Source organism: Delphinapterus leucas, chromosome 10 (genome assembly GCF_059928025.1).
Source record: "Delphinapterus leucas isolate spDelLeu-1000000601 "Yukka" chromosome 10, BTC_Dleu_Yukka2, whole genome shotgun sequence".
Taxonomy (NCBI): Eukaryota; Metazoa; Chordata; class Mammalia; order Artiodactyla; family Monodontidae; genus Delphinapterus; species Delphinapterus leucas.
This window is the reverse complement of record NC_143138.1, coordinates 99708209-99732788: the sequence shown is the minus strand read 5'-3', so window position 1 is coordinate 99732788 and position 24580 is coordinate 99708209. Positions and strand designations below refer to the sequence as shown.

Below are 24580 nucleotides of genomic sequence, written 5' to 3'. Positions count from 1 at the left end.
CTGCAGGCCTCATATTATTTTAACCGGGAAAATCTTTTTATCACCTCTAGTTAAGTACAATATTCAAATAATGGGCTTGTATCTCTAACAAGCAACTAAAGTGTGTTCTCCTAATTACCCTACCTAATTATCTAGTGACTACATTCCTGAAGCACAGGAACAGATTCTTGCACTTGGTCAGAGGCCCCCAGAGCGTGAGCCACCTATAGAAGGTGTGAAACAAACACAAGAGCTAATCTATGGTAACATCCCGCCACATGTGGCCACTCTCAACTTGGATACCCAAAGACAGCACAGATGTTTCTATGTTTCTATGCTATGATTCTGTGATGTTCAAATGATGAGACGATAAATGTGGGCTAATTTGCTTCTATACTAAATAATCCAGACTATTTTATCTTGGCCCTCTCCCCCTCCTTTTCTTCTTTCTTACTGAAAGATTTCAAGAATCCAATTACTTGGCTCCTGATTGCAGTATAATCCCAGCACTGATCTTTAGAAAAGGGAGTGATGATCTCAAAGCCTAAGGCTGTAGGGAACCCACACCCAGAGGCTGCTTACGTAACAACACAGGTAGCCTTTACTGAGCATTTACCATGTGCTGTGCCATGTGTTAGGTTCTTCACTTCATCTGATCCTTGTAACAGCCCTAGAAAATAAGGGTTGTTGTTTAGATCTCTCCTGAGCCACGGATACGGTCCTCGTGCAAGGTCACAAAGCCAGTAAATGGAGGGTCCAGGATTCAAATCTGGATAGTTCCTGCTTCAAAGCCCACATTCTGAATCACTGTTCTATTCCACCTCCCTAACTGAAGTAGGATCTCGAAAGCAAGATTGCTGAGAGATTTTCATTATAAGGGATAAAACCTGAGCCCTGGAAAGGGTAGTAACTTCCCCCCAGAGTCACAGAGCTGTTCAGGGGAAGAGCTAGTCTAGGACTCAGTTCTTGGATTCATTGTCCCAAGTTCTTACTACTCTATTATATGGTGGAGAGAAGAGTTTGGCGATACTTTTGAAAAATGAGCTACCTCCTAGATGACTGTCTTTAGCCCACTCTAGTGCCACGGGGCCTGAGGTTTCACAAAAACCTCAGCGTGGATTTCCCACTAGACCTGCAGCTGGAATACTGTCACTGTGAATGTGACTGCCCGGAGTCATACACCAGAGTCAACTGGAGAAAGCTGCCTCGTCTCCCTCAGGAAGGAAAGCAGAACTCGAATATGAGTTTTACCTTGTCACTCTCGCTCAGAATGAGGGACCTGACTCTCCCCTCTCTCCAGACCAAGAGATTTCTCAGAATCACCCTTCTTTCTCTACAATTGCGGCAGACCTCTCAGGCAGTGAACAGCTAATGAGAGATCTGATTGAGCCCTTCCTCAGATACCTCCCAGTTTAAAAGTCCCAGGGGAAACAGGTTCTGGTTCCCTGGAGTCTTCAAGTTCAGAGGGAAGGGAGCCAGTACTCCATCTCTGGAAAGTTCTAAAGCTGATCCGGCAGCTTGCTAATGAGAAGGTTTCTATAAGGGGTGGTAGAAGATAATCAGGTGTCCAAAGGGGAGGGAAGGGAAAGAGAGGGAGAAGGAAAAGACTACACAGAGCCCATGCAGGCCTCTAGGTATCTGACCTCTGCTCCATCCTAGAGCCACCAGTCCAGAGCAGTGGGCTTGGCAATGGTTCTTGGCTCTCCTCTGTCTCTTCCCTGCTTACCTGTGGCTGCTGAGTGGTTAAGGGTCTCTGAGGAGACAGGATAGGGGTCCTGGACAGCAGCTGGTTCATCTTGCTGATGACCAGTTCGGTGATGAGCTGTCTGTCCTCCACTTGGTGTTCCCCAATCAGCGGCATACTACAGTCCATGACCTGGTGGAGGAAGTGGCCCAGATTAGGAAAGGGCCTGGAAACATCCAAGGCCTGGTACAGTCTTTCAGAATGAGCAGGACTTAAGCCAGCAGAGAGAGGTTGGGGTGAAGTTGGTGCTTTTGTCTTCGGCTAGAAGCATGTTCCTTTGCATATATTGGCCTTTATCCCCTTCTCCTGCAAGCCTTTGCCTTGGGCCTCCCCCAGACTTCACCCATGCCAGGGCTCAGTGAGACTTCAGTCTGGTGGCTGAAGGTGGTGGGGAGAAAGAGAGAGCAAGGAGAGAGGATGCCTTCTCTTCTCACCACCAATCCAATTTTTCCTGTACCTCAAGGTCCAGATCAATACTCTCCTCCTTGAGGGAGTGTCTGCTTGCCCAGGATCATAGACTCTGTAGTCCAACTCTCTCATTCATGGATAAGAAAACTGAGGCCCACCGAGAGGCGGAAGGTATGACCATCCATAAGTTACATGCCAAGCAGGCCATGGAGTAGATGCCAAGCCCACTGTGGGCTCCTGACATGAATCCTCTGCAAATACCACCAATTCTTGGCAAGGAGCCTCTCCTGCTCCTGGGAAGACTGGATGGGAATGTGTGTGAAAGACCATATGGCCACTGACTCTCCCTTTAATACAGGAAAAGAGTCAGCAAAATTGTGCCGGAGGCTCAGGCCGAGTCAAGTGTCTCAAGGCTCAGAGAAGGGCTAAGAAGAATCTCCTGCACCCAGGAGACCTGAGTTCTAGTCCAGGCTGAGACACCGATTCACTATGTAGCCTTGGGCACATGTTCATGGCATTAGGCCTCAGTTGTCTCACTGGCAAAATGAGCAGACTGGACCAAATGATTCCCAAGACCAGCTTCCTGAGACCAAGAATGGCAAAACCACTAAAGTCTTCCCGGAGGAGTGGCAGGCTAGGACCCAGGAACCCAAGTCTGGCATCTCTTACCAATGGTGTGGGTCAGCCTAGCTGGATAGGAATAACATCTCCCACTGGCAGGTGTGTTTTTGCTATGCATACCCCCTGGCTGTGTCATCTGGAAACCTTCCCAGGGCTCAGGAGACTCTAACATAAATGCAGTCCGTGCTGCCCATGTAGGTCTCAAGCCGAAAGCCTGGCCTCCAGCCTAGGGGGGGTGTCTCTCACTGAGATACTGTGTGGGCCAGACTCACCTCAAAAATGTAGTCTTTCCCATCTTTGCCATGCACAGCTTTGACAGCACAGATGTCCAGGCCACCAAACATCTCAGAGCAGGTGTCCACCCACAGCTTGTACCTGGAGGGGAGGGGAAGGTGTCCCGAGGCTGGGGCATTAGTCCCATGCTCTCCTTGCTGTCTCTACCTCTCCCAGCCCCCACCCCATCCCTCCCGCCCTCCACCCCCATCAAATACACTGCCTTGTCTACAGGGCCCTCCTGCTTTGCTTTCCAGATCCTACCTGCCTTCCCAAGCTCAGGGCAGGTCTCACCTACTCCAGGTGGCCTTTCTTGGCCACGCCAGCCCACAGTAACTCCTCCTTTCCTGGACCTTCTATGGCATGTCCAGTCTTTATCTCCACAATTCAGCACATAACCCATTCCTGCCTGATCTTGTTAACTGGGTGCTTGGGCCTTTGTGTTCCATCTGTCTGGCCTGATCAGAGGCTCCCTTTGGGCAGGGCTCATTTCTTACACCTCCTCATCTACGGACGCCTCCCCTTACTTACCTGTCTGACATGGCGATCTGCTCCAGCATTGCAGAGCCAGTGTTTGTCTTCCAGTTCCCTGAGATCGACGTCCTCCTACAACAAGGTCCCGCCAGGACAGGACAGACAGTGAGCTGGGCCAGCAAGAGGAGGGTTCTCCGCCACTTTCCCCACCTGCTTCTCCCGCAAATAGCCGGGGGCCTGTCTGCTGAGCCTAGAGCCTGGCTGCCTCCGCCAACCCCAGCCTGCAATGCTCTCCTCCTTTCTACAAGAGTCCCACCCAGACTGCTCTGGCTCCATGGAGCCTTCCCTGATCCTTTCAACCAGATGAGCACTTGCTCTCTTTAGAACACCTAGAGGACTTTGCCTACACCTCACTTAAAATCCTGCGTCTACTTTTTACTTTAGTTATTTGAGTTAAGTATTCTGTCCACAAGTCTATTAATCACTTGAGGGTATATACTTTGTCTTGTATTCCCAGCAGCCTACCCACTTGGTACCTAGGCTGAGTTGGTATATACAAACTGAATTCTATTGATGCTGGAAATACCCTCAGGGTTCCCGTGAATATCTCCCCACGGCTTCCTTACTAGCTCACTTATTAATTCAGTAGTTAATTTTGAGGGCCTACAGTATCAGCAACATGACTCTGGACAAGTCAGTTAACCTCTTCAGGCTTAAGCTGCCTCATCCATCACATGCAGCTGATGGAGTCAGGTCCCCAACCCCTTCTCTTCCGTGCCCTCTGCACCCTCCCTCCAAGAGCATGTGTTAGAGTCAACTAGTCTTGGACTAAATAGGAGGCAGGTGACCTGGTTTCTGGTTCTGGATTTGCTCTTGACTGGCTCAATGGCCTTGGGTGAATCACTTCACCTCTCTGTGCCTCCCTTATCCCTTTGTAAACACAGGGTTGTCATGAGGACCAACTGATACAGTTTTAAATAAACTGTAAAATACCAAAAATATGGCTTTTAAATTATTAGTCTTCATTCAGACACAGTCAAGAGGAAGGGGATGGCCTAGGGGACAGAAGAGCCCTGCTCAACTACTGACAGAGCCCTTCACCTGCGGTCCTTATCACTCACTATGACTGAAGACAGGATGATGTGCTTCTCTGCTCAGCAGTTCTCAGGAGTATTCTCGCAGAGATCTGATTTCAGACACTGAGAAACCGAGACACACGGCTGGTACTTCAGAGCCCTGAGCCAGCCCAATGAGCCGACCGATGTGGCAGTAACAGCTCCTCACATTTGGACAGTACTGGCTACCTTCCAAGGTTCTTCCTTCCCAATCCCTCGCCAGAGCCTCACTGCAACCGCCCTGTTGTGAATAGGCTGCGATTCCTGCCCCCACTTTACAGACAAGGAGAGGAAGACGCAGAAAGGTTAGATGACTTGTCCAGCATTGTATATCTACTCAAAGTAGATACAAGATAAAAACTCAGGACTCTTCGTTCCTTCATTGTGCTGCGCTTTTCCCTACACCCCACTACCTAGTTCAGAAAAGGCAAACAACTGACAGCTGAGTGGCTTGCAAAATATGAATAGAAACACAAAGACAGATCATAGTAAAAATAATGCTGTCTTCCTAACACTGGTGGTTCACAGGTGTGTTCCTGTGGTGAGGCTGGACTCCTCAAGGACAGGGGCAGAGAGTCCCTCACTTCCATGCCCCCAGCACAAGGCCACGGTACACAATAGGGTCTCAGAAACTTTGAGTAATAATAATGTCCCTTATACTTTACACCTTTCTCTAACAACGGGATGCAGGGCACAGATCCATGCAGGCTACCTGGAGCACGTGGGAGCAGAAGGGAAACTGAGAAGCCATTTAGGGAGACTCACAGGTCATCCGACCTCCACAGAGGGACCCACATTACTGCCTACTGACAGTGGAGCAGGAGTTGCGCATTCTTTCCACCGACCGTGGCTGCCTCTAGGTCTCTAGGGTGAGGGCTGGGGGAGGAGGGAAGAATCTCAAACCTTATCCTGACTATTGCCAAGTCAGTTCCTTCTTCTGAGAGCAAAAGAATGGCCAAAAGTTTGGGGAAGAGGAACTGAGAGGGCCTAAACATTCCCCCAAATAACTGACAGTCCCTTGCAAATAAAAAAGTAAGTAAATGGTCATCATCAAAAAATCTACAAACAATAAATGCTGGAGAGGGTGTGGAGAAAAGGGAACCCTCTTGCACTGTTGGTGGGAATGTAAATTGATACAGCCACTAGGGAGAACAGTATGGAGGTTCCTTAAAACACTAAAAATAGAATTACCATACGACCCAGCAATCCCACCACTGGGCATATACCCAGAGAAAACCATAATTCCAAAAGAGTCATGTACCACAATGTTCATTGCAGCTCTATTTACAATAGCCAGGACATGGAAGCAACCTAAATGTCCATGGACAGATGAATGGATAAAGAAGATGTGGCACATATACATAATGGAATATTAGTCATAAAAAGAAACGAAACTGAGTTATTTGTAGTGAGGTGGATGGACCTACAGTCTGTCATACAGAGTGAAGTAAGTCAGAGAGAGAAAAGCAAATACTGTATGCTAACACATATATATGGAAACTAAAAAAAAAAAAAAGGTTCTGAAGAACCTAGGGGCAGGACAGGAATAAAGATGCAGACGTAGAGAATGGACTTGAGGATGTGGGGAGGGGGAAGGGTAAGCTGGGATGAAGTGAGAGAGTGGCATGGACATATATACACTACCAAATGTAAAACAGATAGCTAGTGGGAAGCAACCGCATAGTACAGGGAGATCAGCTCGGTGCTTTGTGACCACCTAGACGGGTGGGATAGGGAGGGTGGGAGGGAGACGCAAGAAGAGGAGGATATGGGGAAGTGTACGCATATGACTGGTTTGCTTTGTTGTGCAACAGAAACTAACACAGTACTCTGAAGCAATTATACTCCAATAAAGATTTACTAAAAAAAAAAAATTATAAACTTAAATAAAGTAGGAATCGGGTGAATAAAGGTAAAAAAGATTCTGTGCTTCAGTTCTTCACAAGGGCTTTACCCTGCATACTTATTGGGGGCCTACTGCACGCCTGCTACTGTACAAGGAAGCAGGGCCACAGAGATGACTCTGGTTCCGCCTAGAGAGCTCAGAGGAGCGTGGTACAAATACCCAACGTGTGAAAAGCGCTCAACTAGAGGTGTGCAAAGGGTTACAAGAAGGGAGTGCAGGGAAGGGACTCCTAACTAACTCCAGGGGTGGGGAGTGTACACACTAAAAGGAAAGATGAAGGAAGAAAAATGAAAATAGATGGTGAGAGAGGGAAGCTGCTCAACCCTGACATCTGCTCAAGTCCTGAGTGGCAAAGATCAAATTCATATATTGTAATGTTCTCTCTTTGTAAAGAAAAACACTACCTTAACATTTTTTACAGTGTGAAGTTAATATTTCCAAAACTGGACTCGTAAGCCATTTGCATTCTTATGTATTTTATGGAAGATCAGGTAGTCTTGAAATCTTTTCTTTTTCTAAATTGTACTGGAGGAAACGTTTACCTTTCCATTCTGGCAAATGGACACAGTTACATGGAGAAGTCATCTATTCTCATAACCACTAGGCTTTTAATGTTCTGTAGTGTTTGCAGGGCTATATCATTACGTCAGGAGTTTCTTAACTTTTTCTGTGCTCTGGCCGCCTAGTGAAGCCTATGGATTCCTTTCAATGTATAAAATATGTAAGACGTGTGAATGTAAAATAAACTACACAGGACAACAAAGGAACTCAATTATTTAAAAGAATTTACCAAAAGAGTTATCAAAAATAGTAAACAAATCTCAGACTAGTAAAAAATATGTCTCTTCGTAAATAACAAATGTATTTACAGTTGTGAATGCAGTGGCAAGTCTAACTATCATGATTCTTAAACAGTGATAAAAGTAACGGGTGTTCAGAGATATCTGTGACAAGTGTATGTGTACAAAAACCTCTGTGCTGCCCATTTAGTGACAAACCACGTGCGCTGCTGCTGATACTCCAGTCTTCTCATAACTGAGGAGAATGTCAGATTCCACTTAGAGGCTAAAATGAAAATAAATACTCATTTTATTTCTCATCTCAGTTCAGGAACCCCTCCTCTGCCTTGAAAGGAAGCCAGGCTAAGACTCCCTTGACTGGAATGGTGCCCGCTCTCTGTTCTCTGCCTTGTGGGCCAGAGGAGGCTAAACTGAGAGGTGGCTACCACCTGGAGGCCGAGAGTCTCCCCAAAGCTGAGGAGACAGTGAAGAGCATCTGTGGGGACCCCACCCCCACTCACATATAAGCCTTGTAGTTGTTGCCTATCTTCTGGACCCGGATGTCATACTTGGCGTCAATGAAAGGCTCTGCTGTGGCATAGGTCTGGGTGAGGGCCACCACGCTGGCAATGTCCTGGAAATCGTAGTGGTTTTCCACTCTGACCTAATGGAGAAAGGACACACACACACACACACACACACACACACACACACACACGAGAGTCACAAGAGCCCTAAGCCCCCAAACCCATCAAGATGTTTCCATCCAGATGCAGACCTGAGAGCCACATCTCCCTAGGAAGTCCCTACTCTTTTTTTTTTTTTTTTTTTTCCGGTACACGGGCCTCTCACTGTTGTGGTCTCTCCCGCTGTGGAGCACAGGCTCCGGACGCGCAGGCTCAGGCGGCCATGGCTCACGGGCCCAGCCGCTCTGCGGCATGTGGGATCCTCCCGGACCGGGGCACGAACCCGTGTCCCCTGCATCGGCAGGCGGACTCTCAACCACTGCGCCACCAGGGAAGCCCCGGAAGTCCCTACTCTTGAGCTTCCCTTCCCAGGGCTCAGGAGCCACATTTGCTGCAAAGAACACAGGGACCAGTCAGGTGGCCTGCACTCTGCCTGCTGCAAGAGGACCGTTTGGGTAACACTCATGCCTTCAGAGGGGCCAAACGGTCTTCTCCTTGAAAAGAAGTCATTAGCAACAGAGGCAGAAGAACGGTCCACAACCAGGCTCTCTGAAAAGTGCCCTTCTTGGCTTCAACCCCAGAGCACAGCAGCCCCAGCCTTACCTTGCCCATGCCCGAGTGAGCATGGCCGATCTTCACCACCACAGGGAACGTGGGCAGAGTCAGCTGAAAGCAGAGGAGAAAGGAATGAATTGGTCAGAGTGTACGTGTGGAATCTTACAAATATTTTTCTTGGGAACACCCTTGGAAGGGCTCTTTAAAGAACTAGTGCAACCTACTTGCCTCACAAATTAAAAAACTGAGGCCCATAGGGTGACAGTGACTTGCTTAAGGTCACAGCATATTAGTAGCAGAACCATAAGGACCCTGCTCTCCGACTTGGTACTCTCTACATCTTTAAAACTTATCGCTTCATCCTTCGTGTGTCCTGCTTTCCTGCACTGAACCTGGCTTTTCTCCCCTCTTTCACACTCTCTTCCTTGCTCACCAACACCCCAAACTCAGCACCAAACACAGCTTACTTAGTATGCGAAGGCCCATTTCTGCCCAGCTTGGGGTTTGGAAGAGAGCTGACATAAGAATTCAACACGTTTATCACTCAAAAGAGATCCTTAAGAGAGTAAACATTACCTTGAGGTAGCCGTATTTTAACAGAGGAACTATGAAAACTTAAAAGAAGAAGAACTACCCTTCAAAGGCAGGATTTCAAGCTGTTACAAAATGGCGATGGAAGAAATAACATGGTGGAGGGGAAAGAGCGCTGGACTAGACGTCAGGAGACTTGCATCCCAGTCTCTCTGCAAGTCCCTTTACCTCCCTGGGGCTCAGCCTTCACATCTGCCAAGCGAAGAGACTGGACGGGATGCTTTCGAGATCCCGTGCAATAACACATCAGACTCTATCTTGGTCGGGTGTTGCGTGAAGAACCAACCTGGACACCAAATCTCATCCTTCTCAGTCAGGCCTCAGCTCTCTTTCAGTTTCCTTCTTTTCAAACATCACCACCACATCAAGATGAAAACGTCTTTCAAAGGAAATAATGTTGACTCTGACGAAAAGTCAGATCCCCACGGGAATCCTGAGTGTGACCAGATACTGGGTGTACCTGACCTGAGGATTTCAGTATTCCTGGCTGAGGCCAGTTGAGACTGGGGCAAAATCACGTAGTTCAATCCTACTTTACGGAGAAGGAAGTGAGGCCCAGAGAGGCAAAGGTTGCCAAGCTACCTAGTGGCAGAATCAGTACCCAGCCTGCGACCTTCTGGTCGAACGCTGTGTGGAAACATCCTACGACAACAATCCCGTGGGTTTCTTTCTGTTTGGAGGGTCGGAGCACTATGCCCTCTGTCAAACAGTGGACAGGACTCCAGTCCGTAGCCTCAAGTGCCTTGCTTCTTTGTTTTCTAAGCTGCCCCACCCTCTATAACAAGATGTAGTCTCTCAGCTGAGTAGGGGCCTGAGATAGGAACCAGGGTGGCCTAGGGTCTGGAGAGAGCTTTGAGAACCCAGGTTTGCCCTAAGTGATGGGCTACCCCGTGCTTTGAGCCCCCAGTAAGAGCACTGTCCTCAGACATCTGCAGAGTCTGAGCTCTGGGCACGGGAAAGGGTTTCTAAAGCACTGGCTGCTTTCTCGGACATCTCTCCCCACCCCCCCAGCCGACAGAGCCAAGACACACACACACCCCAACTTTCTCTGTCCTATTCCATTACTGTTTGCTGTTGCTTTGGAGCCTCATAAATAGGGCATTGAAAACACTTCCTGCAGCTGAAAGAAGCCCTGAGTAGCTTGTCTCATTCCCAGCGTGCAGCTCAGCAAGAGATCCGTCCTTCTCTGTCACTGTCTCTTTTGCCTGTTGTAATTCCGTCTGCCTCTCTCTGGCTCCGCCTGTCTCTTTCTGTTTGTGCCTCTCTACACTCTTGTCCTTTCTGCCTGAATTACAGTCGCTTGGTCTCTGTGTCCCGGTGCATTTGTCTTTGTTGCCCTGTCTTTCAGTCCTTACACCATCCCCTTTCCCACCCCTCCCTCTACTTCCAGAAGGCACAGGCAAGGAAATAGAGGCTAGGAGACTCTCCTGGCTTCCCTCTTCATCTTGCTGAGCCTGCCACTGAGCCCGCCGGCCAGGAGGGCCGCTGGTCCCGCAGCCGCGGGTGGCCTACAGCCAAAGGAGGGCGGAGCCCATCGGGGCGGGACTGGCCCTAGGTCCACCTCATAAAACCAGGGGCGAGGGGCGCGACGAGTTCTGGAGAAGCCCTGGAGGAGCTGCTTGGTCCGACAGTCCCCAGAGGCTGAGTCAGGGCGCTGCCGTGACATGCCGCGGAGCCCCCGGACCGCGCCGAGCTGGGCACTGCTGCTGCGGTTGCTGGCGCTGCTTCGGCCGCCGGGGCTGGGCGAGGCGTGCAGCTGCGCCCCCGCGCACCCCCAGCAGCACGTCTGCCACTCGGCGCTAGGTGAGTCCGGGGGAGCCCTCGAGGTCCACGGCAGGGGGTGGCTGTGTGGGGTCGAGGCGGGGCCCAGCGGCAGACCTGGAGTCTGGAGGGAGGGGGAGGAGCTCCAATCCCGCACCAGTTGCCTCCTGCTGGGGCCCCGTGGGTCGGGCAGGGCCGGCGCCACAGCCACCTTGCAAGCGCCGCGACCCGGAGACTTGCGAGGGAACAGACTGCATAAAGGGCCTCCGCAGCGACCCCGTCTCCCCTGCCTACTGCAGTTACGGGGGTGGGGGGGTGGGGGCGTGGGGGTGTTGTCACCGAACAACAAGTCTCCGGAACTCTCCGGTGATTATTCTGATCTACTGGATGGGGGAAGGGAAGGCCAGGGGCCAGGGGTTGCGCTTTCATTATAAACATCCTTGGGTGTCCAAGCCTATAACTGAGGTTGTCACCACGTCCTCACTTCAACACACAGCTTTTGCCCTTTCTGTCCCTCTGCCTGGAATGCCCTTCCTTGAAACCCTTAAATTCCTGGCAAACTCCTATTCATCCTTCAAGATCTTACTCAGGTGTCTCCTCTTCTCTGAAGGCTTCCTGACTCCTTGGTGCTACCACAGCACCTCTGTGCTCCTACCATGCTGTGCTGTTGGTCTTTCTAAGGGTGTTCTCCACCACACCAAGAGTTCTGCAGGGTGCGGACCCTGTCTTAATCATGTTTGTGGGTCTAGTATCTAGCGTTAGGCCAGGCACAGAGGAGGAACTCATAAACAGGTTTTGATTAATACCCAAGTGGCAAGAGATGAACTACCTCTGTGCAGGGTCAGGACATTTATTAATTCATAAACATTTACCAACATCAACTCGGTCAGTCTCTCTCTGAGGCCTTGGACTACAGCAGTGGATGACCGCACACCAACTGCCCTCAGGTGGCTCCTGCTTCCTCCTCTACCTGCCGCACCTCCACCCCACTGCACCCTGGCTGTGGAGAACCAGACTCCCCAAACCAGCTGCTAAAGTGCAGGACCCAACAGGCCCGAGGGTTTTGGAACTTCCAGCAAGTGCAGAGGAGTTTCCCTCACATGCAGCATTCTCCCCATAACCCACCAAGACCTAAACCCAGAATTCCCCTGCACAATTCTCCAGGGTGATGCCACGTCATCTATATCCCAGATGGACCACTCCCACGTGTTGCTGAAAGTTCCCTCTTTCCTCTTCCTATGCAGCGATCCGGGCCAAAATCTCCAGTGAGAAGGTAGTTCCTGCCAGTGCAGACCCTGCTGACACTCAAAAAATGATCCGGTATGAAATCAAACAGATAAAGGTACATGGGGACAGGCCAGGGCGATCACCCCCTTGGGCTGTTAGGAGGAGTGGAGTCTGTGATCTGGGAGTGGTGGGGCCGATAGGTGAGGCGGCCTGGCTCAGCGGTGTTGGGGTACAGATGCTCAAGTGCAGGGGATGACATGTAGGCAACAGGCCCACCGGAGCCAAGGCACAGTGCGGGACAGGCCCTCAGCGCTTGTGCATAGGGCTGCTAGAGGCACCTCCCTTCTCACTGGAATCAACCAAGGTTTAGATTGTTTTAGAGAGGAAAGACCCAGTTGGGCCATCTGTGTGCAACAAATCCTGAACTAGACTTTCGCTTAATTTTTTTAGATTAAGAAAAAGTTTTTCCTGTGAAGATATAAAGTACACTCACTGACCCAGTACTGCTCTTTTGTAAATGCTTTCAGATGTTCAAAGGGTTTGAGAAAGTCAACAATATTCAGTATATCTATACACCTTTTGATTCTTCCCTCTGTGGGGTGAAACTAGAAGCTAACAGCCAGAAGCAGTATCTCCTGACTGGTAAGTGAAAGACCAGCAAGCGGCCCTGAGAGTCTCTGCCCTAAGGAAGGCAGTCAAGGAGGAGCCCGGGCTGACCCTGGGTAGTGAGCTGAGCCAGGTGGCATTTTCTTGGGCATAAAACAGAGCTGTGTTACGAAGAGGCAGCCTAGGTTGGGAGGAGCCTTGGTAACATCCGTTTCAGTGCAAAAGTCCTCATTGCCACTGGCTTGCTAGTTCACAGGTTGCTTTCCCAGCCTAGGATAACTGGTTCCATTTCCAAACAGCTTTAATTGGTATAAGATTTTTGGTATCTTGAGCCAAATTCTGCCATTCTGAAACTCTCCCTTATGGGTTCAGCTCTGCCCTCTATTCTACGATGACCCTTCAGAGGGCTGAGGACGATAGTACATGCACTCTAGCTCCAGGTCTACTGGCTGTGGTTCCCAGACCCCTTCCTGCCCTGGCCACCTTCAAAGGGATATAGCCTGTCCCTGTCCCTCCCCAGCACAGGACCCCGAACTGGACACCACACTGCAGGGGAGGTCTTAGTGACACAGAGCAAAGGAGGATTGTGCATTTTGCAAACTCCCCCTGCAATACACACATAATTGTCACTGTAGCCTACAAATGTATTAGCTTTAGACAGCCAGGACAGGTCACACTCTTGGCTCGTGGCTGACTCACATCCGAGGCCCTATTCTGGGGGTGCAGTAAAGCACAGGCCCTAACAGGAGCCTTGACTCTAACATGATTCTGTCTCCATGACCTTGGGCCCAGGCAGATCCCTCATACTGAACTGGTTGGGATAGAACAGTTAAAGAACCTCACAAGAATATAACCCATAAGTGAATGAATGCAGTACTGAATTATTTTGCAGTTCAGGGAAAGGTATTTGTGTGGTTGTAAACAGTTATGGAAGCTTCACTGTCTAAGAGAGATCTGAATCGGCCCTAAAGGATGAAAAATATTTAGAGAGAAGGCCAGGAAAAGAAAAACATAGCAGGTGGGGAGGACAGGAGGAGGAATTCCACTATCTGTCCATCCCCTTAGCAGTGAATGACCACCTACTCACTGCCTGGCCTGGGGCAAGAGAGTGGAGACTCAGTAACAAGTCACAGTCCTCAAAGAGCTCACAGTTCAAACTTCTGAGAAGTCATAGGCATTGGAGGCCACACTGGTAGGGGCCCCCAGCTCCGAGCATGTGCTGATCGGGGCGCCTCTGGAATGGGAGAGGCAGAGGCGGGGCATGCCCCTGAGCCCTCCAGGTCCCAGGACTAGCCAACGAGGCCACCTCCTTCCTGAGCACCTGCCCTCTGCCTGCCTAGCCCTCTCCTAGGTACGGTGGTGCATCAGGGGAAGCAGCAAACGTGCTGGCTGCCCTCACAGAGGTCAAGTCTAAACGAAGGTGGGGTTAGGTGACGAAGCACAAGCATACTGAAAAGTCATCAGTGGCACCTGCAGGAGAAGGCACAAGCTCTTCTGCCTAATACTGAATGCCCTCTGTGACCAGACCCTGCTGACCTCTCCAGCCTTGCCTCCTGCCACTTGTCAGTGACCGTTCCCAGCCCCTCGTTTCCCCTAGAGCTGAATGAAACTACTTGCGGTTGCAGTAGGTATACTGCTGGGCTGCGCCCCTCTGTCCCAACATCCAGAAGTTCTTCCCCACTTGTCTGGCAGGCGAACTCCTACCCATCCCTTCAAGGCCCAATGCAAGCACCATCTGCTCTTAGACCCCTTCTTGCCCCCAGCCCTTCCGCAGACAGAGACAATTGTTCTTTCCTTTGTTCTTATACTGCATGTTGTATATAATCACACAAAAGTGTCATTTTTGCCTACTTATCTGTCTTCCTTACTAGTGTTTAAGCTCCTTGGGGGCAGAGATCCTGTCATATTTATTTCTGGATTCCTGGTACCAGGGCATAGTAGTTGCTCAGTCAGTAAATGACTGAGCGACTGAAGTTCTGAGAGAGGTGTGTGCTAGCACGGTCAGGGATGGCTTTGCGGACGAGATAGTATGGAGACAGGAAAGAGTTTGATAAGTAAAGAAAGGGAAGGGGAAAGACTCACCAAGATAGGTATCACTGGGGCAGGAGACTGGCCTGTGTAGATATTGGGAAGGGTTGGAAGGGGTTGAAAAGGAAGAAAAACCTACTATCTATTGAACATCTTCTGTGGGCCCACAGCTGTGCTGGGAACTTCACAGACATTCTCTCATTTAATCCTGCCAATAACCTCATTATTCTCATCTTTCAGCTGAGAAGTTATGTGACTTTCTTAAGGTCACACACTAGTAAATGATAGAAAAGAAGGGGGTTCCACCAAGATTCTGACTTAAAGCCCACATCCCTCTGTCTACACCATGCTAACGTAAAGGCCTTCACCCCACAATTCTCCCTCATACAAACATCATCTGGTAACAGCTTCGATCTAAAGACAATAGAGGTATTTCTGGTTCCTTCACTGAGTCCCATGTCACACCACTGCCACCAAAAGATATTGAAGAGGCTGTGATTTGGGGCTCCTTCAAGAATCCGGACTCCTGGAGCTCCATGAGCAGATTCCTCATGCTAGGCTCTCCTCCATCTCCCCTTGAAGGTCAGATTCTCAATGACGGGAAAGTTTTCATCCATCTGTGCAACTACATCGAGCCCTGGGAGAACCTGTCCTTTTTGCAGAGAGAAAGTCTAAATCACCACTACCATCTGAACTGTGGCTGCCAAGTAAGCAATGTCCATTTCCAAGGTCTTTTGGGGGTGGGGGAAGGGTCTTGAGCCGTGCAGCCTCACCTTTCATGTATTCCTTCCTTCATGCATGCGTGATCTATTCACCTGCTATACTATACTTGAGATCTGCGATGGACCAGGCATCGTATGAAGCTGGGGATGGGAAAGCGAGATGGCCCATAGTCCCTGATCTCAGAGTACTTACATTTTAGCTGGGAAGGCAGCCATCATATTAGGCAGACTGGGATAACACACTACCGTTTAAAGAGAGTCTACTTTTTTTGCCAGGACCTGTAATGGTTAATTTATTTAAGATATTTAATTTAGTCTTTAAAACAAATTTTTGAAGACTTAAAATTTCCATCTTAAGGTGAAGAAATTAATGCTGTGGGAAGTGAAGTGACTTGCTTAAGGTCAGTGGTAGAGTAAGGACCTTCAGGTCTTTCTGACTCCAGAGATGCCATTAGGGAGGCAATACTATATATGCAGAGCACAGGGGGAAGGAGAACTTAGGGAGAAATTTGGAGACTAGGAAAGGCTTCATAAGGGAGGGGGCGTTTGAGTTAGGCTGTAGGAGAACATGTAGGAGTCTGAAAGGCAATAATGGAAAAAGGACACCCTACTCACTTTGATGTTGTGTGGCTATGGCTCTAGATCACCACCTGCTATACGGTGCCCTGTACCATCTCGGCTCCCAACGAGTGCCTCTGGACAGACTGGCTATTGGAACGGAAGCTCTACGGGTACCAGGCCCGGCACTATGTCTGCATGAAGCATGTTGATGGCACCTGCAGCTGGTACCAGGGACGCCTGCCCCTCAGGAAGGAGTTTGTTGATATCATCCAGCCCTAGGAGGGACCACCACATATCTTCAAGAATCTCGAAAACCAAGTCATTTTCCTTCCCTCAGAGCTCTGGCTGTCACTACCTGCCTCATCGCTGCCAGACAATGGGAAGTAACAAGTGGATGGTCTGGCCAGCATTAGGGCAGGGATGGGGCATATTACAGCTTGTGTCCAAGACCCCAGTCCAGAACCTGTCAAGGGCTAGGGAAAGTAGCATGACTTTTCTCTCCTGTCCTCAGCCCTTCATCCCTGCCTCCCAAACCCTTTTAGCTGAGCTGGTATTTGTTATTGATTCTGGCTTAGTTTCTTTTCCAAAGCTAGGACTATTCCTTTTTCTCCCCAGATAAATGTGCTTTCCTTTTGTCTTAACTGATCTGACAGGGGAGAGATGGTGACTATTATACATATGAGATGGTGTGGCGGCCTTGTGATGTACAAGACCAGAAGGTGGGTTGACAGTATCATAAACAGGCTGATTTGGAGAAATGAAAAGAACAACATCCTTTGGCTGTGTATCCTCTACTCCTCCTGTCTCAACTCATTCTGATCCTTCAATCCCAGCTTTGGGGGAGTGACCTGGGGGACACGGAATCATCCAATGTGAAGCCTACAATGGCCTAACCTCCCTCCATGTGCTGTAATCCCCTCTATACCATTCCTGGCAGAGGGCCTGGCCCAATTAGCAAGATAAGAACAGACTTGGGTTGTCTCTCTAGGTTAACTATACTTAATGCCCTGAACTGATGTCCAAAAGGCTTCTCCTCTGTCTCTTTTAGAAAGTCCTTCTCTACTAGATTACTAATGTTTTCATTCCTACTTCAAAACTTTTTTTAAGCTAAAAAAAGCCTTTCTCTTATAGAGTTGAAATTCCCACTTAGCTTTTGACACCTCAGAGAGATCTTAGGGGTCCTCTCTTGAAGGCAAATATCAGGATAGAGGACGGGAGAAAAGTAACACAAGGGCCCTTGGGGCAAAAGGATGGTAGATGAGGAATACACTTTGCACGTGTTGCGGTTTTTTTCAGTGGTCAGCCTGCTAGACGCTACAGCAGGAAAAAGCCAGCTTTGAGAGCCCCTTCAGTCTTCAGCTCAGTCCCCTCTTGGACTCCCTGAAATCGCCAAGCACAGATCCCTAGGGTTCCTCAGCCTCTACAGGGCTTCCTGACTTGTCCTAAAAGGGAAAGCCCTGATGACAGTCTCAAGAATTTATTAAACACAAGGGCTTAAGGTTCCAGGGCCTCTCCTGGGGATGCTCTGACAAAAATGAAGGAGGCAGTTCTTTTCGAGGCCCAGGGTTGTTATTCATCTTCCGTGCGTGGCTCACTGATGAGCTGGGCCACGCACAAAATGCCAGGAGCAGGCTCCTTATTCACAGAAATGGTGCAAATGGAGATTCCTTCTGGAGGTCTCTGTCCCCGAGTACCAGACTTGGAAAGCTATGGCAGAGAGAGTCTCCGCTGGTGGGTTAAGGAGGACCACCAACTGACCGTGCAGGCCTGAGGCAGAGTACGTGGGGCCAGAGAAGAAGAAGGGGGTTAAGCCCCAGGTCACCATGAGAGAAAAACATTAGTAATAGCCTCTGTACCAACCATCCATCCCATTTTTCTGCTCCTTCTGCCATCCTAGGATGGCCTCAGAGAAGGCACAGTGCAACCCTAGTCTTATCAAAATTTTGAGGAAGCCAAGGGAATGGCAGGGCCTGATGAATAACAACAGGAACAACACCTTACATCTGAAGAGCACTTCACACTCTTCACAGACTGTTACTTAAAGAATCTCACTTAAATTATGCAAGTACCATATTAAATGTCCTGGCCAGGAATAATTATGCCCACTTGCCTTTCGCACTGGGAAACTGACATGCAGTGAGGAAATGCAACCGTCCCTGACTTGTGGGGCTGGGCTTGGACCCGAAGCAGCTGGATCTCCTGATTGTTGATTCATGGATTTGTTGCTCGATAAAATGCCCTTGTTTCTGCTCTTTCCTATGCTGTCTCCAGGTTTTGGAGACAAGGGGCTGTCAGCTAAAACCCAGCCACCCTGGCTTCACAAAGCAGGTCTGCAGTTCAACCTCAACAGAGTCTCTGGGGTTGGGAGGCTGAGGCCCTCTTCAGAGCCCCATAGTCACTACGTGGCTGAGCTCAGAGTGCGGACAGCAGAGAGACTGAAGCCCGCACTCAGTCACCTACCATTTCTTTGTGGTTGGGGTAGTATGTCTGCTCAATGAGTGGGAACTTTTCTCCTCCCAGTGTCTTGTAGACGGCCACCAGCTGGGCAAACTGCAAAAGAGAAGCAAAGGTTTCGGTTTACCTAAACAGCTCTGGAACAGACAGACCAAGTGTCAATCCAACAAATATTTGTCAGTCAAACAATTATTTATTGGGTATTTGCTCACTGAGGGCTTTGTGCAAAGCGCTCTGAGGATATAAAAGAGGTGTCCCATTCCTATTCTCCAGGAACGTATGCTTTAGTTGGGGAAGGGAGAGAGTGAGCTAACATTCATTCAGTGCCTACTCAATTTTAATGATATTTCATTTAATCCTCATATCAAATTGATGAACTAGGTTCTTTATCATCTTCATTTTACATATGAAGCTCAGGGAGGGTAGGAAGCTCGCCTAAAGTCACGGAGCTGCAAAGAGCTTGTAAAGCTGGGATTGAAATTTGGGTCTCTAACTCTAAACACCTTCGTCTCTAGAGATGGCAAGTGATGAAGCTGGATAGGTAACATGGGGCCCAGTCATGGAAGTTCAAATGCCAAGCAAAGGAATGGTAGCTTTTTCCTGTAGGGAGAATGGAGTCATGGAATGCAGGAAAGACAGACCCAGTCTTCTAGGACTTACTACTCATCTACGAACTGAACTCACTGGACCTTCACCTATGAGAAGCCAGAACAGCTCCATGGAGAAGAGATGAAGTACACAGACTTAAGTGTCAGAGTTTGCCTTTGGCAAACATGTAGCACCCCTTGGTGCCCCCTGCCCCCCACACTTTATAAGTGAAGAAACTGAGGCCCAGAGAGGTCACTTGCCCAAGGTCACACAGTAGTTGAGCCAGATTCATAGCCAGGATCCTTTATTCCTAACCCGTAACTCTCCCTACTCATAGCAGCCTTTCAGGCTGTAAAGAGATCACGCTCTTCCCACAGGAAGCTTTCCAGTTCCGCCCACTCACACACAAGCTCCCCACATCCATCCCAGTGTGCTGGCAGCAAGGGTAATCCAGCTTCTTCTCTCTAGTGCTACTGGGTTCACGCTCTAAGCCACTGATATCTGGAACTGCTAGTAGGAAAAGTTGCCAGATCAAATCTACCTTCTATTTATTAGAGAAAGGAAAGCTAGAACATTTTTCAAAAGCTCGGGTTCTGTTTCTGATCAGGGATGTTAGCGCATGAGTCAGTTTGGGGAGACGATAAAAGCCAGAACTGGGTTGTTAGAAAACTGCAGTCTGCTGATTCTTCTTGTTCTGCTCGAACTTGCTAGGTGTCCTTAGGCAAATGATATCTCCTCTCCGGGCCTCCTTTTCTTCATATATAAAAAGCGAGAACTGAATTTGATCAGTGCCTCAAACTTTTTACCACAAAAGAACATCTTTTTATTACATTTCCTCCCAAACTCCATGAGCACACTGTTGTTTAAGTGATCATCTGCTGTGGTCCTTTCGTGAGCAGACATAGAATCTGTTATTCTTGAAATGCTGAAAAACAGTGGAATTTCCGGGTCACTTCCCTTAGTGACACGCAGTTGGTGACTCTAGATCTCTACGGCCTCCTCCGGGGCTGCAAGTATGATTGATGGACTCTCAAGGCCCAAAGATTTTATTATTGGAAGAGACTTGAGAGAGTCTCTAGGCCAGACATCTCATTTTACAAATGAGGAGACTGGGGCTATAGAAGCCAAGGAAAGCGCAGGCTCCCACATCATGCCTGGACTTGGGGCTGCACTGGGACAGCGCCCAGGTCTCCTCCTGCCCAGTGCATTCTCCACTGTACCCTGCTGTCCTCGCCATTCTCTGGTTCTTCAACCTTCTCTGACTGTCAAGACCACCCCTCAGACCTTTCCTGCCTTCTCTGATTCTCTCCACCACCTCATCTGACCTTTAAGTCCTGCCTGCCCACCTCGGCCTGGCTGGACTCCTGCTCTGTGTCTGGACACCTGCCTGAGCTCCCAAGGCTCTCCAGCCTCCCCGGAGAGCTGATACCAGCCCTGCCTCACAACCTCTGTCCTGCTGCAGCCCACGCCCTGGCATGGCACCAAGGCATGTGGGGCCCTATCTTCCCAGCATGTGGGATTGTTAAACAGACACCACACCGATGCCAAGAAGGCCCACGGCAGGTTCTCAGAGTCCCGGCACAGCCAAGACTAAAATGGCAGCCAGTTCCCAGGCACTAGCTGGGCCTCTGGGAGCTCATACTACCCTCCTCCACCCCCTGCAGTCCCTTCTGCTCAAAGTACTGGGCTTGGCATCTAACCCCTGCCTCCTTGGAAACTTAGATTCAGTCACAAGCACACAGTCACCAATTAAACAAAAGGAATATCTGATAAGGGTTATTTCCACCATGCCTAGACAAAAGAATGGATTTGGGAGCTGGGGGTGGTATTGGCAGTGAATAGGAAGATAACATTCAATATAACCACTTATCCAGTGTATCAGGAAAGACTTCTTGGATGAAATGGGATTTCAAGACCAGTCTGAATTTAATATGTTATCCTTATCCCTCCTGGAAATAAAATGCTTTAATTCAACTCATGTGCATCTGTCTCTAAAAAACACCCAGAGTGACAGGGTTTTCAGGTAAATTTGCAGCAGTATGTGATGGTGGCACCCTTGCACTCTCTGGAATGCTACTTTCATTGGTAGGTCTACTTCTGCTTTCAAAATCCCAGTGTGCCTGCCCTGACCAATTTATGAGATAGTGGATATGCTCAGAGACACTGTGATAGAGACAACGTAGAGCCTTTCCCAATCCAGCTGAGGCCTCTCCTCACACCAAGAGCAGCCACAATAAAGAAATTTAGAAAATACGCACCAAAGTCATCATCTCAGAGGGACCCTCCCCTCACAGTCACCAGATTTGTTCATTCCCATTAACAGACAGAGAACGATATATAAAATGCCATCAGTGTGGCAGCTCCTTAGTGAAAACGAAGGGAGAACTTGGTGTTTTGCCAGGGAGCCCCGCTGTTCTCAGGCGATGCCAACGGCAATGTGCTGGATTGTGAACGGGTGAGAATGTGAACCCTCACCAGATCCCAAATCCCAGGAGGGGCAAAGCCCCAGGCACAGGCTTTCTGATCTGCCCCTCCCTGGCCTCCAGCACAGTTTTGGAACATAAAGCAGGGAATTAGTTTCTTTCAGACCCCCAATACTAGGGGACCGTAACACCAGGCTGGCAAGCTGGTGGAAGGTACTATGATTATTCCTAGTTTACAGACAAACCAGAGCACAGAGAGGTTTAGTCAGAAGGCTGATTAGTGAGGGTGCCCAGAAAAAAGCTGATAATAGCAGAATCGCCCTGTGTGGCTATGAGGGAGCCAAATTCTAACAGGTATTGAAGGGGTGAGGGTGGAAAGGGCTAGGACATGAGTGCAGTAGGAAAGGTCATGTGACTAAGGGGAAACCTGGTGAAGGCCTCATATGTGCTCTCTGTGATTAGCAACTCATTCAAATCACACAATTCCTGTAGCCTGTTTCTGCACAACTTTAGGACTCCAGAACCTCAGGCCAGACAGAGGGAAAGGCTGAACAAGTGGCAACTACAGCAGCTCCCAGATCTTTCTACTCCTTGCTCATTGGTCTTTTCTCTCACACTGTCAGGTCTCCCTGGCTTCCAGTGGAACAGGAAAACTGATTTCAGGTGTAAAAGTAGAGGTAATGGATCCATTTAGTTAAAAAACACCCCCTTCAGCTCCCTGAGTCTGGGAGCTTGGGGTCTGGGAACTTCACAATCAGCCACCAGTGCCATGACCCTTGGCAAGCCAGTATGTGAGGCCTGAAATGATTTTTGAAAAACAAGAAGAGGAGGATGTGATTACGGGCAGCTGTTTCCTTCCAAGACGACCAGCCTGGAGCAGCAAAGTTATAGGAACTGGATCCCCCAGCTGTCAGAGGGGAGGCCAGAGAAGCCCAGGACCATCACAGGCCACTTTCCCTCCTGGCGCCACTCTTCTCTCTGCTCAAACGTTTCTACTGCCTCCAAGACTTCCAGACTAGCCAAGGAGGAGAACACCAGACCAGCTTCTTCCTCACGTGATAACCCAATTAATGCGAGAGAGACTGTCATCTAGAGAAATCCTTGCCCTGAAACTTTGGTAAGTTACTTAATCCTTTCTGGGTCTCATTTCTCTGTAATAAGTGACAATAACTTCCTTGTAAGGTTATTGTGAGGATGAAATGAAGTTAATGTAGGAAAATCTCAGATCATGGCATCACATAGTAAGTGGTTTTATACTCTTTACCTTCCTTCTTTAATTTTCACATCTCTACGTGAAGGGGTGAGAGCTGATGATCTCTAAGGGCACTTTCAGCACACATAAGTGTCTGATTGATATATGTGTGGATGAATCTCATTTTAAGGTTGTTGAAACTCTTGCTAGGACTCTGACACGGACATCCCTCTGAGATGGACCATCCCCTTGGTCCCCACTGGCCTCAGGCCTTTCCAATGGTTAGACCTTTCACAGACAAGAAACTGGCACTTTTACTGTTGTATCCTATGGCTAAGGGCAGAGCCTACAGACCTGTAAGGGCGTCTTCACAGAATCTTTGGTGTGACTTCGCTGTGAGGCCAAAGGTCCACTCTGCAGCAAAGGCGGCCCAGCCCGTGATGACACAGTCCTACTGTGAGAGCCTGCCCTACCCTGTGTCCCAGCTGAAGCTCCTCCCACATCTTCTCAGCTGGCACCTACTGCACCTGGATCACCAGTGGTCCTCCTAGGGACCAGGGTCCTACCCTTTTACCTGGCGGAAGGGTAACTCACTCACCACCCATGGCTTGTCACAGAAGTTGTAAATGGATTCCAGGGAGTTGATGCTGGGGAGGCCTGCATACTGCATGCCAATGATCAGGTGGCGGAAGTCCTCATTCTCTGCCATGCCAAACGCATGCTGCCGGATGAGCACAAAGTCTGGTCGGAAGGACCTGGGAAGAACGTAGAAGTCTGCCATCAACCAGAACCTCAGGTCATACATCCTCTTGTCTCCCATCTCCAAAGACCAAGACAGGGAAGGAGTCTTAGGGGTTACCCGAGCCAAGCCCTTCATTTTATCATTACTATTCTTTTATGGACTAGGAAATGAGGTATTATGTTTGGCACTTCTCAAAGGAGATTTGTACAGATTTCTGAAATTCTCTTATTCCTCTGGGTTAAGCACTGTCTTTTTCTAAGGTGCAAAAGCCCTCAGGAGGGAAGAAACACTTTAGACCCTCACACCTTAGGTCAACAAGAATTTTCCCTGTCCCTATGGGGCACGACAAGAGCTGAAGCTCCTGTGGCTCCAGAGTTGGTACCCCAAGGGGGTCCCAGCAGACTCTGAAGACAACACACTTGGCTGGCTTCACTGCCCTGCCGTGTAGATCCCTGATCTCAGCGTCCTGCTCTGACTCTTTAAAGCTGCTCCTTAAAATAGGCAGTGCCCTCATCAGGTCCCCGGGTGAGCAAGGGTCCAGGCTGGCTGAGAACAGATACCAGACGTCCCCATGTTATTCTTCCAAAGCGGATGCTAGGGAGGGGTGCAAATATTTTTTGCAGAACTGAGGTTGAGCAACTGGCTACAGGAAGCACTGAGAGTACAGAGTGTTCCCATGCATGGAAAGGCTCCTTGCATTTCACCTCTAGCCAGCAGAGCTCCCAGCCCCAGCTGCTCCACAGGACCAGGGCCCCCATCTTCATGCCCTGATTCCAGAGGAACCCCACCTTCCTGGAGAGTCAGTTCTGTGGCAGCATCTGCCCTCAAGGCTCTAGGCCTTGGCCATTTCACACATGTGTAACGACCTACCCGGTTCTCTTCCCAGGCACCCAACCAATCCCCACCCACAGCTCCAGCCCCACCTGGGCTCAGAGCTCAGTCTTTTAAAGTGGGGGTGGAAGGACCCCTCCTCAGTCACTCAGGGGAGCTAGCATCAAGTCAGGTGGCATGTGCTCTGACCTCCTTGTGCCCTAGTTCTGGGAAACTGGCCCCGGCTGTATGCCTGAGACCAAACCTTATATCCCAGTCACACGCGCTGAGCTCTAGGCTTGCGGTCAGCTCCTGAGTCCCCACACTGCAACTGG

The 24580-nt window shown here is 49.4% G+C and overlaps 2 protein-coding genes across 2 annotated transcripts in view; one reads left to right on the top strand and one right to left on the bottom strand.

Annotated features, from left to right (window-relative positions):
* The window catches only part of SYN2 (synapsin II), a 159592-nt gene that overhangs the window by 30560 nt on the left and 104452 nt on the right, over window positions 1–24580 (bottom strand). Inside the window, exons 4-10 of the mRNA XM_022562772.3 lie at window positions 23292–23448; window positions 18497–18586; window positions 8589–8651; window positions 7821–7963; window positions 3557–3631; window positions 3025–3127; window positions 1706–1855 (exon numbers count right to left, since the gene is read on the bottom strand). Of these exons, the coding sequence (XP_022418480.1) occupies window positions 1706–1855; window positions 3025–3127; window positions 3557–3631; window positions 7821–7963; window positions 8589–8651; window positions 18497–18586; window positions 23292–23448 (781 nt within the window). The remainder of the gene's footprint in view (window positions 1–1705; window positions 1856–3024; window positions 3128–3556; window positions 3632–7820; window positions 7964–8588; window positions 8652–18496; window positions 18587–23291; window positions 23449–24580) is intronic.
* TIMP4 (TIMP metallopeptidase inhibitor 4) lies at window positions 10333–21052 on the top strand. The gene is made up of 5 exons (XM_022562771.3): window positions 10333–10934; window positions 12137–12234; window positions 12647–12761; window positions 15336–15460; window positions 16118–21052. Exons 1-5 carry the CDS (start codon window positions 10796–10798, stop codon window positions 16313–16315), a joined length of 675 nt encoding a protein of 224 aa, XP_022418479.1. The 5' UTR covers window positions 10333–10795; the 3' UTR covers window positions 16316–21052.

Excerpts from the sequence above, each read along its gene's own strand:
- TIMP4 (XM_022562771.3), top strand. The coding sequence starts at position 10,796 with ATGCCGCGGAGCCCCCGGACCGCGCCGAGCTGGGCACTGCTGCTGCGG. Across the intron at positions 12,235-12,646 it reads ATGAAATCAAACAGATAAAG|ATGTTCAAAGGGTTTGAGAA; the intron begins GTACATGGGGAC and ends AAATGCTTTCAG. Across the intron at positions 12,762-15,335 it reads GAAGCAGTATCTCCTGACTG|GTCAGATTCTCAATGACGGG; the intron begins GTAAGTGAAAGA and ends CTCCCCTTGAAG.